General features: G+C 44.3%; 1 protein-coding gene across 1 annotated transcript in view; it reads left to right on the plus strand.

Moving 5' to 3' along the window:
• The window catches only part of TCERG1L (transcription elongation regulator 1 like), a 333,395-nt gene that overhangs the window by 23,133 nt on the left and 292,522 nt on the right, over positions 1-17,740 (plus strand). Inside the window, exon 4 of the mRNA XM_084841939.1 lies at positions 8,603-8,767. Coding sequence (XP_084698065.1) covers positions 8,603-8,767 — 165 coding nt within the window. The remainder of the gene's footprint in view (positions 1-8,602; positions 8,768-17,740) is intronic.

Consider the following 17,740-nt stretch of genomic DNA (forward strand, 5'->3'; position numbering starts at 1 on the left):
TATTCAAAAATTAATTCCAGAATTGAAATGCGAGCAGTTCGCTGAAGGCTTCACTTCCTTAAGTTCATTGCATTGTTTTCCCTTCTATGTTGCCAATGCACATGCTTGCACTGACAAAACACTGCAAAAAAAAAAAAGTGGGAGTGGGTGGGAAGGGCTACACATTATTTCATCTGGGGGAAAAAAGTTAATTAACTGTTGCCAATGACATTGAAAGCTCAGCTGTAACCCATGAAAAGCACAATGTGACTTCAAGATATTCATGTGCTTAAAGGTCTATACAGGTGTCCACCTTCACATGCGTAGACCTAAAGTGGGGAGGGGACAAGGGTGTGCATGCAAGCCCCTCTCACAAGCCTCCCCCACACCACTGGCTGCCAGTGAGATGTTCACACATTAAGAACAAAGGTTTGAAGGGGCTTTGTACATGCATTCACCTGATAAGGCAGGGTTTAGGATCACGGGAGCTTTATAAGTGCATTCAGCCAAACATGCTTACAAAGCTCTCTTCACACCTTCAGGGCAGCTGTATGCATGAGGAAGGGGAGGGAGGCTTCTGTGTGCACCTATGCCCCCCTCCCCACTTTAACCCTATATGTGTGCAGGTGAACAACTGCATAGGTCCAGAACATTCTTGCATCAAGATCCTTTTACTGATGCACACAGTTGCTCCTGCGCTTTGCTGAAACACCACACAAAGAGAAGCTTGATGCAACCAGATGTACAGTCAAGTACAATCGCATCGTGATTAATTTTTTTTGCATCGATAGAACAATGTGCATATGTGTACAGGTGCGAGGGCTGGACTGTAGGCAGCTGTCCAAAGTGAATCAGGAGTTGGGAGTCAGGAATTGAGCCATAGTAATACTGGTGGGAAACAAGCAGGAATCAGAACTGGGAAGCTGTGGACAAAGCTAGAGTCAGACCCAAGGAACAACCCAGACCTCAGGAGCTGAAGACCACAAAGGAATGCACCAGAACCAGGAAAATCTTGTTGCTCAGACAAGGCTTAACTGTCATGGGAAGACCTTCCTGCCCAGGAAGTTCCAGTGGCCAGTTTGAGTGGGTGGGGTCAGTTCAGGCCCCAGGGATTCTTGTATGACAGAGTTCTGTGCCACACCACACATGGTAGCCATACACAGAACTGAAGGTCACCAGTTTAATTTGAATCCCAGAAGCTCCTGACAATGGGTAATTTATTGATTGGAGCAAAAGAGCACTAGGAGATGTTTTCCCCCTGAACTGGGGTCACCTTAATGATCCTATCTCCGCTCCGAACTATGGTTGTGTTTACCTTCTACAGCTTGATACCATAAAGGAATCTAGCGTTCTTTGATCTTTTCAGAGCAGAGGTATTTTTCTGATGGACACTGATAGATTTTCTTTATGATGTTCCTGTGTTGCTGTAGTCTTGCTTGCTGGGAATTACCTTCAGCACAATAATAGTGAGAGAGTTGTAATCTTTTCTTGTACATACCAGAAATGATCAAGAGCAAGTTTATTCTTTCATGCATTCATTAAAGTCATGCATTCCAGATTAATCTGAGAGGATTTCTTCTTCATCTCTAGAGATTTCAATTAGACGTTACCACATTTTGCCCAAAGCAAAATACTGAGGCAAATTTAAAAGTTCCTCTGTAGGCAAACTATGTTAGGATGTCCAAGGATGTAAAATGAATTCTGATGAGACTACTGCCATTTCTCAGTGGGATTCAGCACAATCTAATTACAACTGGCAGCTCTAAAATGAGTAGGTTTTGACAAGTGTTTGGCAACTGTTGAACCCATTGTTAAAATGACCTAGAAAATGCTGTCAGTTCTAACGTCACTGACTACCTTATCTACACACAACACTGGATGCTTGTTTATGGAATGGAAGGCAAAACCCAAAGACTTCCAATGGCTGGGAGAGTGACAATTGTTTTGAATTATGTGTGTCTTGTGTCAATATTTAGGAAATACCCATTATTAAGACACAAGTAGCTCCTATATGTAAAATGCATGTGTATGACATTTAATAATTGTTGCATGCAATGAATCATAAAGCTAACCATTTAGGGAGGTCCCCAAGATAAAGCACCTGCTTTACACACAAAATGTCTTAGGAGTATTTCCTGGCATCTCCAGGTAAAAGGATATTGGAGAGCTGGGAGAGATGGAAGACTTCTCTCTGAACCCTTGGAGAGTTGCTGTTAGCCAGAGTAGACTGGTACAGTGCTGGACTACAAGGACTAATGGTTTGATTCAGTGTGAAGGCAGCTGCACATATTTTCACATCTTATCCTAATGTATTCTCTGCAGATATGAAATCATAATATAGCATTGGGGACTCTGGTCATATAAGGTAGCTTTCCCCAACCTGATGCCCTACAGATGTTTTGGATTTCAACTCCCATCAGCCAACATGACAAATGGTCATGAATGCTGGGAGTTGTAGTCCAAAACATCTGGAGGGCACCAGGTTGGGGAAGGCTGATATAAGGACTAGATGGAATTCTGGTACCAGTCAAACACTCAGTTTCACATGTATGGAAAGGGCCCAGAGCCCAGTGAGAGAGCCTACACTTTGTGCAGAAGGCCCCAGGTTCAAATGCTGGCATCTCCAGTTAAAATGATTTTAGGTAGCAAGGCTGAGAAGGGCATCTGCCAGAGAATGTAGAGAGTTACTGACAGAGGCAACAGCACTGGATTAGGGAGACCCATGCTCTAACTCACTATTAGGCAGTTTCATATGTTTGTGCAAAAGTATAGATTTCAAAATATTGTATCCTCCAAAATGGAAAGAAGGATGCCCCATAATTACAGGAAGGGACTATAGCCCTATTTGGGCATGGAGTGGGAGGATGGGGCTGTACCTGCCTCTCTGGCCCCACCAGCCCTGCCCCTGATTATGCACATGTTGGAGGGGAAGGTCAGAAGAGGGGAGCCTACTGTATGCACAAAGGTTGTCCCCTTAATGTAGAACCCTGATCATATAGAATTCTATATCACAGGGGAAACCTATATGTACAGAGCAGGGTGCCCTCTTCACACCTACCCCTAAAAAGTGGGGCTGTGATGGCATAGTCCTGCTGTCCCACTCTGGGCGACTGTAATCATATGGATGATAATGTCCAAATCAGGCTTAGGTAGTGTCTCCTGCTCACTTGTCCCCTGGTATAACTACTTTAGGAAATACCCCATTAGAAACCTATAAAGTGATGATCAATATTGTGTCAATTTGAATAAAATATTGTAATTGTGATACTAAATTGTAAATATGCAAAGTGATGCTAAATTAAAAATTCGAGAACCCTAAATGAAAGGTTCTAGAGTCATTCATGGTGCAAAAGGGGCTAGCAACATATGAAATTAAATATCACTTTCATTTTGTGACTGTATTTATTTTTATTGTTTTTATTACATTGGAAATGATAGTGATATTAATTATATATTAATTCACCTAATATTGTTTTTTTAACTTTCTTTAAAACTGCTTTGGTTTTAATCCATTTGGGGTATATACTGTGTCATTAGTTACACTGCAATGATCATGAACGAATGAAAAAATACTCAGAAAACAAGTAATGTGGAATGTGTTTGTGAAGGCAATGGAAATACGGAAATGAGATAATAGTGCTGGATGAAATTAGACCCACATTTTTTAAAATGCTTAATCCCCACCCCCAAATCTGCAGAGGGGTAAATGATTGTGCACAGAAGTAGTTTGTCCATGTCCCAGCAGGCAAAAGCCTGCAGGCAGTTAGGGCGAGGCACCCTACCTCCAGAGAGGGGTGGGAAACGCATCCCTTCCAAAAATCACCCCCCTTCCAGTGTGGAGGGCAGCCTCCCCTAGTCACCCCTTCCACACAACTCTGAGCGGATGAACTATGTTTGCCCCAAAAGTTATCTGTACCTTGCCACTTGTTGCACAGCCCTGAGTGACAAGTCTCAGGAACAGCCAGTCACCACCATAAAGGTGTTTCAGGGTGGTCACCAGTTCCAAAGTCTGCCTGCTATATGCCTGCCAAATAGAACAACATAACCAGAACAATACCAAATGTGACCAGATTAACCTACCTGAAACAAAGCTACTCTAATTCAAAATCCCAAACCTGAAAGTCAGTGCAGAGTAGGCAAAAAAGGGGATGTGAAAATCAGCAAAACTCAAGTTCACCAAAGTTCTCCCCCCAAAATCTCGAAGCTTGTTCCGACTTGAGTCCGTATCAGATTGTGAAGTTTTTTTCCCCTTTTCACATGAAAAACTTGTTGTCATGTTCCTTCATCCTCCCCCTTCACAATCAACACACTCCAGGATACCAGGCTTCAGGCTCACTACTTTATTAGTTAACGACTTGCTTCTTTACAAATGCAAATTCTAGGGAACTCTGAGACTACAATGAAGACAGCTACTCCCCACAATTATGAATATCAATAGAGGAGCTGAAGTGGAAGCTAGAGAAGTTGCCAGCAGTCTGAACAATAACTTCTCAGCCAGACTAGTTTAGGAGGGATGCCCCTCCCATATGGTAACTCCCTCCTGATGCTGGGAAAGATTGAAGTCAAAAGGAGAAGGGGATGGCAGAGGATGAGATGGCTAGATAGCATCACTGATGCAATGAATATGAACTTGAGCACACTCCGGGAGAGAGCGGAGGACAGGAAGGCCTGGCGTGCTGTGGTCCATGGGGTCATGAAGAGTCGGACATGACTTAATGACTGAACAACAACAACAAGTTTATCAGGAAGTATATAAAGAGGTAACTCTATCCATGTGTCTAGTTTTCTACACAATCTAGGGTGCAATTCTATGCATGTTTAGACCAAAAAAAAAGTCCTACAACTCCCGGCATGCCCCCAACACAATATATTTCACCACCTCTTTATTTCCCAGGTCCAGCCACAATAATGAAATTCTTATAAGCAGACTTTGGGAAAGGGTTGCTTCCAGCATAAAGATTTTACTTATTATAACTCACTGAAGTTTCTTAGACTTATCTGTTGTCTTGATTTTCATGTTTGTAGAAGCTTTCTCCAATGTTGGCAGCCAAAAATGAGTTGAAGTGACTGAGGAACAGCAAATGCAATCAATATCCATATGGTGCTTGCAATAGCAGCCACAAAAATCAAGAGCTGCATGGCAATAGTCATGTTGCAGAACAACAAAATGTATAATCCTGACAACCATTAACTTCAAAGAGAGATCCAGCCAGGGCTGGCAGCTTTCACTGTGTTTTGCAATCAATCAAATCTTTTAAGATAGTGAAGGAAAACCCAGTCAGAAGAGCTGTGCCATTATATAGTTATGAGGGATCATCAGCACAGAAGAATTGTTTGAGGGGCACACAACTGGTGCTAGGCTGAAAGTCCACCAGCATTCTTATGGGTCCAGTTGCCTTTTTGCAAAAAAAGGGTTTCCCCCTCACTCAAGGGTTTTATTAATCTTTTTTCTTTAACAACAACAAGGCTCATTGGCTGTTCCTTGTAGCCAAGGAGACTCTCCACTGCAGCTTCCTGCCTCAGATCAAGAGGAACTAGCAACATTCCTGAAGTTCTCTGTGGTGCTGTCAGGGTGGAAACTGAGTCAATAGAACCCCAGAGCAGTTCTTATTCTGAGGAGGATCAGCGATCCATGGGAGAGGAGCCAGCTCATCCCTCACAGGCACAGCAGCTGGCAGAGATTCCTCCTGCTGGCATTCCTGAGATAGATAGTGACCCTGGCAGTGAGAAAGTGCGGGAGAGGGGCTTGCTAGATGCTTGATGCAGATGCAGAGAGTGATGAGTGATGGAGGGCGCAGAAAGGAGGCGTAGTGCCCATTTGGCACGCAAGCAATGGCCGTGTCCCGTGGACCCAAGGGAAAGAGGAAGGATCGCTCCCTAGCCCATATGTTCAGGGTCTTCAAGTGATTCTCCTTCAAACGGGGACCAACTGCCTACCTGGAGCATAGGCTACTCTGCTGTTCATTGCTTAGTCGCTGGTGATTAGCATCTGAAAGAGTCATTAAGTTGTAAAAGGATTAAAGCCTTGAAAAGAATCCTTTCGTCTGTGTCTTGAGTTGGCTATTGGAGTGTACTGAAAGAGGCCACTAGGGCACTCCTGACAGGTGCTGCATGTTAAATAATTGAAGTAAAGTTGCCCCAATTTGGATCGAGACCACAGCACATGGGAAGGATATACTGAATCCAAATCGGATGCTCCAGACGTGGCAACTACACTTCGGAAAAGATGTCCGATGTGCTGTGGTCTAAATCCAAATTGGGTCACCTTTACTCCAGTATTAATTGAAACTTTGACCTTCTGCAAGCAAAGCATCTGCTCTACTACTGAGCTACAGCCCTTCCCCTGAAGAACTCAGTCCCTAACCTAGGTCTAGTTCAGAAGGCTCATGGACCATGGTCACTTAATGGAAGAAATGTTTTAAACTAAATCTGGAATTGTGTAGTTGTACCAAAGAAGGGGTCTGGGGATGAAATGTTTGCTGCTCTTACATCCTTTCTGAAGGTATAATGTGTTGTGCTGAATTTTCCTTTATTGGTGTCCTTTCAAAAAAAGAAAAGCAATTATTTAGTATTCTAGTGGGTCACATCCAGTGACATTTAGCCTAGTTCAGTATCAAACCTTAAACCCGCATGAGCTGATTGACTATGGATTTCCTAGTGATTGTGTGGAGAATGACAGCATAGGAGTGCAATCCAGGGCCTCAGGTCTTCAAAGAACCTCTGACACATAAAGATGCACTGAAATGCCTAAAGTCATGATTCAGATCAAACAGGGCTCTTTGCAGAATTACTAGTTGCCTGTTAATGCCTGAAGGATTTCTGCCTGAACTGAAAACATTTGCTAAATGACATAATAAGCTAATGATTGCTTAATTTTTGAATACACAGCTCAGTGCAGAGAGGGGTAACAGCTGGTGTTTGTCAAATTAACTTTCGTTAAGATTTTTATTATCCATTTTCTTGTTTATTTAACATACTTAGCCATGATTAAGCACCAAAGGTCTCCCCCTAAATCTGTTTGGTAGAGGTGAAAGTTATGAAGGAAAAGGTTCATTCTTCTTCATTGAAACAATACTTTCTCCTTATAGGTTGCAATTAGGGATATCTTATTTTCCTCAAAGGCAGGAATTCTGTGACAATGCACTCATTTATTACAGTTCAGAAGGAAATGTAAGGACTATTTCACACATTGCACATTACACATGGGCAAACCTGGGTGTACACTCAGCAGGAGCCAATCACAGCTTCTTGGTGACTATACCACCTGAATAATCCATGTATTTGCAAATACGTGGTTATAACATTCACACTTTATATACCCTAAAATTATATTGTATAAAGTGGCTTTAAGGCTCACCTATTAGAAAAACCTTTTGAGATCAGAGCTATGGCTATAAATTGACTGTTTTCAACTGTTTGGTTGTTCTATCATATTGTGAATTATGCTTCTGATCATTTTTATTGTTGTCTTTGACTTTCTGTGCTTTTGTTATGGTTTTTAATGTCTGTAGGCTGCCTCAAAACCTTTTAATAAACACATCATTAGCAGATTAAGCAAGCAAATACATATGGCGAATGTAATGTGCATGGAAGTTACATGAATTTAATTACAAAAAGAAGCTTCCCTAACTATTTGGCTTCAATGTATCACCGCCAAGTGTTTCATACAGTTAGTTGTGTTCCTTTGGTGTAATCTGTTGGGGGGCAGATGCTGATGGTGCATAGGTATAGAGCCCAAAGCAGGCGGGAGTGGAGCCAAAGTGAGTGGAGCCGCTCCTTCTCTCTTTGTCTTTCTGCCAACCCCCTCCTCCCTATCTCTGCAAATACTCCCCCCTCCCAACCTGCTTTCTCTCTCTTTTCTTTCTGTCAGCCTCTTCTTTCTTTCTTTCTTTCTTTCTTTCTTTCTTTCTTTCTTTCTTTTTTTCTTTCTGCCATCCCTTCTCTCTCTGCCTCTCCCTCCCTCCCTCCCTCCCTCCCTCCCGCCCTCCCTCCCTCGCAGGCTGCTGTTGACACAGGCTCAAGTAACGTCTGCACTGATTACTTGAAGAGGGCTTCCCCACCTCCTTCCATCACTCCACCCATGTTGGCTTTTTGACCTATATTCCTTTCTCTCTCTGTGTCCTTGTCCCTCTGTCCTTGTCCCTCTCTCATTGAAGGTGGTGTATAGCCGCCTTCCTTGCAAGAGGAAAAAAGGCGGGATATAAATGAAATAAATAAATAAATAAAGATGCCACCTGTGAATCGATGCTTATTTGGATAAGTTGTCTGCTTTCGTTGAAGTTTATGTACAATTCTTTAAAACTGCGTTTTCCAAGATAGATACGATAGATAGATAGATAGACAGACAGACAGACAGACACACAGATAGATAGATACATATGCACACATACAGACTTCATATTCATGTATACTGAAAATGATATATTTAAATATATGTATCTACAATTTCATGTATTATGTAAGTACAATTTCAGTTTGTATTGTTGAAAATTTACAATTCAAAATTAATTATAAAAATTATTTATTTAAAATTATTTCAGCCCGCCTTTAAGGATAGAACCATCTCAGGCAGATTTCCCATGTTCAGTGAAAATAATCCAAATCCTACTTGATTCTTCCGTAGGTGGTTGCCTCAAACAAGCTGGCAGTAACCAGGCCATTGCATTTGCAGCTGCCATGTTGTCAGTAGATGCCGACACTCCTCAGGGACCATCAACAAGTGTCCAGCCGTGCCATGTGCTGACCTTGTCACCCATCAAAATACCTGTTTTGACATCACCTTTCCAAGGTAAGCGCTTTCCCCTGTTAATCCATGTACCATTTTAGTTTTAACTCTGTGATTCCCAAATTGGCGGGCCAAAACAAACTACTGCAGCCCTCCCCAATCTAGTCCCTCCAGATGTTTTGGTCTAAAACTCCCAGGATTCCTGACCATTGGCCATACTGGCTAGGGCTGATGAGAGTTGACATCCAAAACATCTGGATGGAACTAGGTTAGGGAAGCTGAATTACTGAATTGTCAAGCTCCTGGTATGGCTTTCCAAGTTCACAGTTGAGTGAGTTGGGGACTGTGAAAAACAGAAGTTAGAAGCTGAAAATGAAAAGTATGGGTCCTAACCAAATGTAAAATTTGCCTCACTGGTTCAGCTTCAGAGAAGACAAAATTGTCCTTGCATTTCCAGATTAGCTTGTGCCTTTTCCTTTCTGCTATTCCTTATAATGGTTCCACTTTTTGAGATGATTTTGGATATCCCATTTGATATGTCCATTTATTTTCATTAGTTGATTGAACTGTGTGATCCATTGCATGATTTCTTGATAGTTGGTGACTTTTGATGTCGTGTGACATAACATCATTATTGGCAGTATTGACTTCCCAATACTGTGGATTGTAAGGATGTACGAAAGTCACTTACCTTTTCGCGGATTGTGTTCATGGGGGGGAGGTGCTCTGTCCCTCCCACCGGAATCCTCGACTGGGGGGGAGGCGATCCAGCCCTCCCCCCCATGGAATCCTGCCCAGCTGGCTCTGTTCCACAGCAGCTCTGTGGAGCAGCTGGCCAGGGCCGTCCACAGCCGGATTTCCATCCGCGGACTGGCTGGTGCGGACACAAATGGCGGCCGTCGTAGCGGCCGCCATTTGCATCCAGCCAGGAAGCCGTGATAGGCTACGTAAGTCTTTATGTAGCCTATCACGGCTGGGGGAAAAAAAGGCGTATGCAAATGGCAGCAGCTATGGCGGCCGCCATTTGCATTCCCTATTTTTTGCTGTTCTAGCCTATGTAAATATTTCTGTAGGCAATTACGGCGAAAAAAAAGGGAACCGCAAATAAGGTAATGGGCGCTATTTGCGTTTCTTTCTTTCTTTCTTTCTTTCTTTCTTTCTTTCTTTCTTTCTCCATCAAAACCTACGCAAATATTTACATAGGATAAAATGGCAGGAAAAAAAAGAATGCAAATAGCGCCCACTACGCTATTTGTGGTTCCCTTTTTTTTTGCCATAATTGCCTACATAAATATTTACGTAGGCCAGAATGGTGAAAAATAGGGAACGCAAATGGCGGCTGCCGTAGCCACCGCCATTTGCGTACGCTGGTTTTTTGGGGGGAGGTAGCCATGATAGGCTACGTAAATTCTTACGTAGCCTATCACAGCTGCAAGGACGGCAATGGCGGCTGCAGCAGCCCAGCCGCGGCCGGCCAGGAGACCAGCCACCACTGCTGCAACCGCCGCCGCCGCAACCAAATCCACCGCATCCGCCCAGGTAAGTTCCATCCCAGGGGATTCCGTGGGGGGGACGGGGGGGCAGGAGGCCATTCCGCCATGGATTCCGGGGGGGGGCGGATTCTTTAGAATCTGGCCTCTCTGGAATCCGTGGCAGAATGCTCTGCCATCCCTAGTGGTTTGATTTCCCAGAATGTGGTGATGTCATGTACCCTTACAACTGTCAGTCACTTTGCTACCTGATATATCAGCATGGCTGAAGGGAGCCACATTATTATGAAAGTTGCTACCAACCATGGAGGCAGAAGTTTCTAGGGATGTCAGAGAATTCCGCCATGGATCTCGGTGAAGCCAAATGCCAGTGCATTCGGCCCCCTGAAATCTGTGGCGGAAGGAAGTCCCCCCACCCCACCACCCCACAAAAGGCGCGCGAAATGGGACAATTACCTGCTGCTGTTCGTGCTGCTTTGCGAATGGTGGCTGCGTCCACGGCTGCCATTCGCTTCTTCATTATAGCCATGATAGGTTACATAAATACTTATGTAGCCTATCATGGCTAATGCAGGGACACCATTTGCATCCCTGTGGAAGCCATGATAGGCTGCGTAAGAATTTACGTAGCCTATCACGGCAAAAAAAAAGGGAACACAAATGGCAGCGGCTACGGCAATTTTTATTATTTTAATAAATATTTTATTATGGCAAAAGAGAGGGGCGCAAATGGTGTAGTGGCCACCATTTGCGCCCCTCTCTTTTGCCGTAATAGGTTACGTAAATATTTACGTAGCCTATCATGGCCAAAAAAAAAGGGAACACAAACGGCAGCCGCCGTAGCTGCCGCCATTTGCGTTCACTGTTTTGTGGGTTTTTTGCTGTGATAGGCTACGTAAATATTTACATAGCCTATCATGGCAAAATACAGGGATGCAAAGGGCGGCGGCTACGGCCGGTGCCATTTGCGTCCCTGTGCAGGTGGATGTCCGGCTGCAGGTGTCCCTGGCTGGCGGCTCCGCGGAATCGCCACAGAGTGGAGCCAGCCAGACAGAATTTCAGGGGGAGGGATGGAGCGCCTCTCCCCCACCGCGAATGTCACCCTTTGAAAAGGTGAGTGACTTTCATACCTCCCTAGAAGCGACTGTACAAAAAGGAGTGCCAAATGGTTTTGAAATGAACACTGTATTTTCGGATGAATCAAGTAAATTATTTGTTGAAAAACTGTGCAGCTGAAATACTATGGAATTACAACACAGCCCTAGCAACTGTTTAGAGAGCCGATGTGTATAATTTGATCTGTTCCACAAAAGAAATGGAATGAGTTTGGTTTCTTGAGGGATGAGCAGATTAAGTGTAAACATGGAATTCCTTCACCTTCAAGAGCTTCCTCATGTATTCCAGTGGAGGGAACACTCTAGTCTACAACAGATAAAATATTGTCTGTTGCAACCCTTTGCTTGTGACACTCAGTATGGCTTGAGAATCGGAGAGCTTTGCCCATCCAGATTGGCTTCTTTAGACTTTTCTTTTTAGTCCAGAATTTATTCTCCAAGTTTGATGAGATCTAGCTTGTTTGGTTTTATTTCTCCCGCTGCTTCATTTTTTTAAAGGACAGGTTTCAAAGGTTATTTTGTTGGTTGTTAAAAGGATATTTTAAAATATTGTTCTCTGCTTTGGGGATGTAAGTGAACTGATTATACGTTTTCAGATAATTCATTTTCTTAAAAAGAAAAAAGGAGTATATACATAATGCTTCTTCATCTAATGAAATAAATGGAGTTCACTGCATTGGGCATCTGTGTGTGTGTGTGTGAGAGAGAGAGAGAGAGAGAGAGAGAGAGAGAGAGAGAATAATGTCTGGAACTCATCTTACCATGGACTGCACATAATTTCTGAAACTCTTATCATGTGTGGTGATGGCCCAGTCATGTGCAGTATCTTCATACCTATGGCACATATTACTGGTTGTGGCTGATAGCATTAATTGTGTATGAATTGAATGGCATGATGAATGTGAAATGGATCATTCAAGAGTTGTGTCTGTTGTGTGGACTGCCACCACTCTTTCACCAGGCTCCACATGAACATTTAAATCAGCCCTGAACCATGCAGTCTCAATGACTATATTATATATTTATTCCATGCATTTACAGTTCAATCAAAGATATGTCTACTGAGTAGTAAGTGTCAGGATTGATTCTGGGTGTAGGGAGATAGTTAGCAGCTCAGATTCAGAAGAGGAGCAGCCAGAACTGGGGGAGGTTTTTTCACAGGCCAGTTCAGATATGGATAGGCGTGCTTCTCAGGTTACCAACTTCCAGTTGGCCAGGCATGAAGCTTCATCCTTACCCCCCTCTGTGAGAAGCAGCGAGCAGCAGGAGGAGGGGCTTGAGGTCTGTGACCTAAGAGATGCCAGGTGGAGATGCAGAGCTAAGGGGGAAATGTCAGGGGCAGAGCTTAGATGTTGGAACCGGTTAGCCGGTGAGAGGCTACGCAGGGGAGCAGCAGGCAAGGGGCAGGACCTCCCTCCCTAAGTTAGCCTAGTCAGATAGCCACCCTTTCAAACTGCTGGCAACATTTGTTTATCCCATTTGAATCCCCTGGAGGCATTCCTTTGTAGCCAGAGAGTCTTCAAGGATTTGCATCTGTAATGAACCTGTAAATAATGTATTAAAGGTGTGAGACTGAAGCCTCTCTTTTTGTGTATTTGTGAGTGCTTGAGGAAAGAGGGGGCCAAAGGAACCTTGACAGTAAGTTCCCTTGTTCCAACGGGGCTTACTCTTAGGTAGGTGCCATTTACTTGGGGAAAATCCTTGCTGAAATCAATGGAACTTACTTTGGACTAGTCATGGACAGGAAGCACTGATGGCTGGAAGCTATATGCACTGACCTAGGAGTTAGCTGCATTGAACTCAGTGGAATTTACTTCTGAGTAAAGATGCAAAGGATTGCAGTCTAATTAATCAATCAGATAAATAAGCTCTAAAAATGATGTATAACAGTTAATAAAAACTACATATACTTATTTGGCCTATCTGTATTCTACCATAATACTAGTAAGTATCTTCTGAAGATTACCCAAAACTTTAATCTGTATAGAATAATGATGTGTGACAAATCAGCAAAACCCAAGCTCACCAAAGTTCTCTAGATTCCATTGCAGAGCTTGTTCCGACTCGAGTCAGTATCAGATTGTGACCTTTTTTCTTTCCTTTCCTTTCCTTTCCTTTCCTTTCCTTTCTCTTTCTTTCTTTCTTTCTTTCTTTCTTTTCTTTTTTTGCATAAGAGGCTCCATAGAAGATTATCACAGCAAGGAGCTCTCCCATTTAGATAGATGGCTTGGCTTGGCTTGACAATAATAAACATGTCAGGTTTCGACAGCAGTTGTTTTCCTTAGGAAAATAAGGCTGATAGGATATCAAATAGCATGTTAGGAGTGCCTGAGCAATAAACCCATTATCAATCATGCACAAGAAATTGCATTATTCATAGATCCTCTATCCTGTACAATACACAATAAGACTTTGAAATAAGCAAAACTGAAAGCAGGGACGATTTGAACTGTGTAACCACCACGGGCATGCAGCACCCTGTTTGCTCCTATTCTCTGAGGTATACCACATTCTTAATGATAATCTGTAAAGGATGATAACTTGTAATATATGGCATGGATGTGTCTTAGAATTAGAAAGTTGGAAGGGAACTTGGACGTCACTGGATCTGCGGGGCTGATTCAGTCTACCAGGTGGGGTGGGGGATTTGTGTAAATTACAAAATGTGTGTAAATTTAGGAAATTTGTGCAAATTGAATGCAAGCACGTGTTCAGCAATTTATGAACATTTTTGATGGGCACGTGCTCACACATGCACTCATGTTCAAAGTTGCAAAGATGATGTTTTTGCAAGCAAAAATGAAATGCTCATACATCCCTATCACTGATAACAGTTTCAACGGAGAGTGCATTTTGTGTCCCAAGCACGCAGGGACACAGTGCAACCCTCAGCCCTTCCTCTACCAACCAGTGATGATTATGGCTATCTTTCTTGGTCACATAATAAGGAACAGTTCACTAACATAAAGTAGTGATGGGCAATTTTCTCTGGGCTTGCATTGATTTCCATTTGCTTTTTGCAATATGTTCTTGTGAGTGCCTTCCCAAACCTTGACTCTTCTCAAGCACTCTGCAAAAAGTGTGTGGATTAGGCAACTCACCTCCGACCCATCCTGTAAGCCTGTAGCCCCCACAACAATCTCCTCTTTCATTTTCCCGAACCTATATGATGGCATGTCAGCAGTAGGAAGATCTCTCTCTCTCTTTTCTGTCAATCACTTTCCTCCCACAGTCCACCTAGATTTTAGGCCCTAGAACACTGCTCCCCAGCTGCAAAGAAATCACAGGAAATACAGTTTTCCGTAGCACCCAAGTATACCAGACTGAGAAGCCCTGGATAATTACATTTCCCAGGGGTCCTTATGCCTGGAACACTGTGGTTCCAGTATTAAAGGTCTCCGTGAAATAAGAGATGGATGGGAATCTTGCTTTCACTACCACTTTTCTTGTCCTTGTCCCACTTCTAGGTAAATTTATGAGATAGGGAAGGGTTGGCTGACAGCAGTGAGGTCAGAGGGTGAACCCCAGTGAAAGATAAATTGAGCCCAGGCTCAAATTCAGGTGGCTCTGGGCTCATCTTGTATTCAGTTGAGTCTTTTCAAACTAAGGACGTTCAGAAAATGGGGAAGAGTAGGACTATGTAAGCTGCCTTGGGTTCCTTGCAAGAGGAAAAAAGGCAGGATATAAATGTAATAATAATGGAATAAATATTTTGAACTTCCTCAGTTCAGAGTTCTTCCCATCACTAATGTAAAACATATTATTTTATTCATAATACATATTATGTATTTATTATATTTTTAATCTACCTTATAAAGAATGTTCTCTGGGCAGATTGCAAACATGGTTAACATTAGGGCTGTACATGGACCCCCCGCTTTGCTTTGGATACTGATTTGGACCTTCCAAAGCAGCCCCAAAGCTTCAATTGGTCTGAAGCAGCATAGCTTCAGACCAATTTGGACCCAACCAGCTTCAACTCAGATCCAAATCTGAAGCAAGATTCGGATATCTGAATCACTCATGTTTGACATTTTCCAATTGACTTGCATGGGAAAACAGAAATGGCCATAACATTTTCAGTTTTCAAGATACATATATGGCATTTGGGGAATTCTCAGCCCACCTGGAGGGGTGTCCACCTGCCAAATGTCAGGCAATTTGACCCAATAGTTTTTATGCTAGATGCAGGTGAAATTTGATTTTTTCAACAAAAACTCTCAAAGCAAAGAGCTATAACTTTTCACTGCTTGCAAAGAAGTAGATGACATCTGGAGAACTCCCGGCCCTCTGGAGGGGATCCTACCTGCTAAATGTCAGATAGGTTGGCCAAGTGGTTTTTGTGCTAGGTGCAGGTGAAATGTGCTGTTCTCAGAAACCCAAACTCAGGAGGGATAATAATCAGAGAAGTTAGGTGTGTTGAAGTGGAGGAGGTCACTATCCCTAATCTCTGCTGTAGGTTTCTTTGAAGTGCAAAGAACCCCTTTCCCCTGGTAGTTCCTCTTCAGAATCACAGTTGATGACCTAAGGCATTATTTGGCTGAATTTGGAATACACACATTACCTGGCAGGCAGGCTGTCAGAGTAGTTTATTTTTGTAGTAATGTGAGTGTGTGTGTGTGTGTGTGTGTTTTAGCACACACAAGATTAATATTTTATATTTATTTTATATTGTAATCATTTTTTATATTTTTTTAGCCACACCACACCTGCCAAATTTCATACAGTTCTTAATTAAAGAAATGATGAGATTGAACTGAAGGCACTGAGAGTGTAGCCAAGTCAACATCATTATCCAGTTTATATTTATATATGCAGTTGGTGATCTGGTCAGGTGCTGGAAACCTCCACCTTGTGGACCCATGCTTCCCCCACCTAGGGATGTATGACAGTCACTTACCTTTCGCGGATTATGTTGATGGTGGTGGGGGGAGGCGCTCCATCCCTCCCTCCAGAATCCTGGACAGGGGGGAGGCGCTCCGTTCCTCCCCCCCGGAATCCTGGCTGGCCAGCTGTGCTCCACAGGGATTCTGCGGAGCCGCCAGCCGGCTCCGCCAGCAGCCGGACATCCGGCTGCTGGCTAGCAGGGACGCAAATGGCGGCGGCCGTAGCTGCCGCCATTTGCGTCCCTGCAGTCAGCTGTGATAGGCTACTTAAACATTTACGTAGCCTATCACGGTTTTTTTTTTAAATCTAGCCATGATAGGCTACGTAAATCTTTATGTAGCCTATCACGTCTTTTTTTTTTTTTTAACTGGAAATGGTGGCAGCAGCCGGTCGGAAGACTGGCCGCCACAGCCGCTGCTGGAGCCGCCACCACCAGGAAGATCCGCCCCAGGTAAGTCTCATCCCAGGGGGGGCAGGGGGGCAGACCGCTCCACCACAGATTTCAGGGGGCTGAATGCGCTGGCATTCGGCCTCCCCGAGATCCGTGGCGGAATTCTCTGACATCCCTACCCCCACCTCATCTCCTCCAAGGTGGCCTGCCTAAGCCTCTTGGGGGTGAGAGAAAGAGCGCTTGCAGGAGTTCCAGCACTACCAGCCTTCTGCTTGCCCCTGCTGCCTGTCTGCTGGGATGTGGCAGCAGATGGCGGTGCTGGGATCTAATGCCACCTTAAAATTGTCCCACACGTAGGGGTGGATGAAAGTAACGCTATTTGCATTGCCCTTATTTTCACCGTAGACTACGTAAACCTTTACATAGACTACAGCGACTAAATAAGGAATGGGAATGGCGGCTCCCTATGGGGGCCGCCATTAGCGTACGCGCTTTTTTTTTTTAAAGTCAACCGTGATAGGCTACGTGACGATAGACGTAGCCTATCACGGCTGACTTTGCAAATCTAGCCGTGATAGGCTACGTTAATCGTCACGTAGCCTATCAGGGGGCTTTTTTTTTTTTTCCTTTCATTGGAATGGCGGCGGCGGCAGCCGGTCGAAAGACTGGCTGCCGCTCCCGCCCCGCATGAACAGCCGCCGAACCGCTGGCCGGACCCGCCGCCGGGAGGGACATTCGGCGAAGGTAAGTCCCGTCCCGGGGGGGGTGCGGGGGGCAGGGGGGGCGTGGAGGATTTCTCCCCGAAACATGTTCGGGGGGCCGAACACGTTGGCACTCGGCCCCCCGAAGTTTCGGGGAGAAATTCTCCGCCGTCCCTACCCACATGATGCTGCCCTGATGTTTCTGAGTTAACAGAGACTGCCTGCCTTGTGTCTTGGGGGTCACGAGCATGGGGGACAATGGAAGAGGGGTCGGGTGCTGGAGCCTCTGCCTGCTGCTTGCCCCACCCTGGAGGATCTCTGGACTATCCACCACACTGAGGATGTCAGACACCTCTGACGTAACATCCATCAGTGGGCTCCTCTCTTCTACTACAGAAGGAGATGCTGCTCCTTTGGCAACAGTCATACTACTGCTGCCTGCACCAGCTTCC

Source organism: Heloderma suspectum, chromosome 3 (genome assembly GCF_057233095.1).
Source record: "Heloderma suspectum isolate Gila_16-S chromosome 3, 16-S_ref, whole genome shotgun sequence".
NCBI classification, from domain to species: Eukaryota; Metazoa; Chordata; class Lepidosauria; order Squamata; family Helodermatidae; genus Heloderma; species Heloderma suspectum.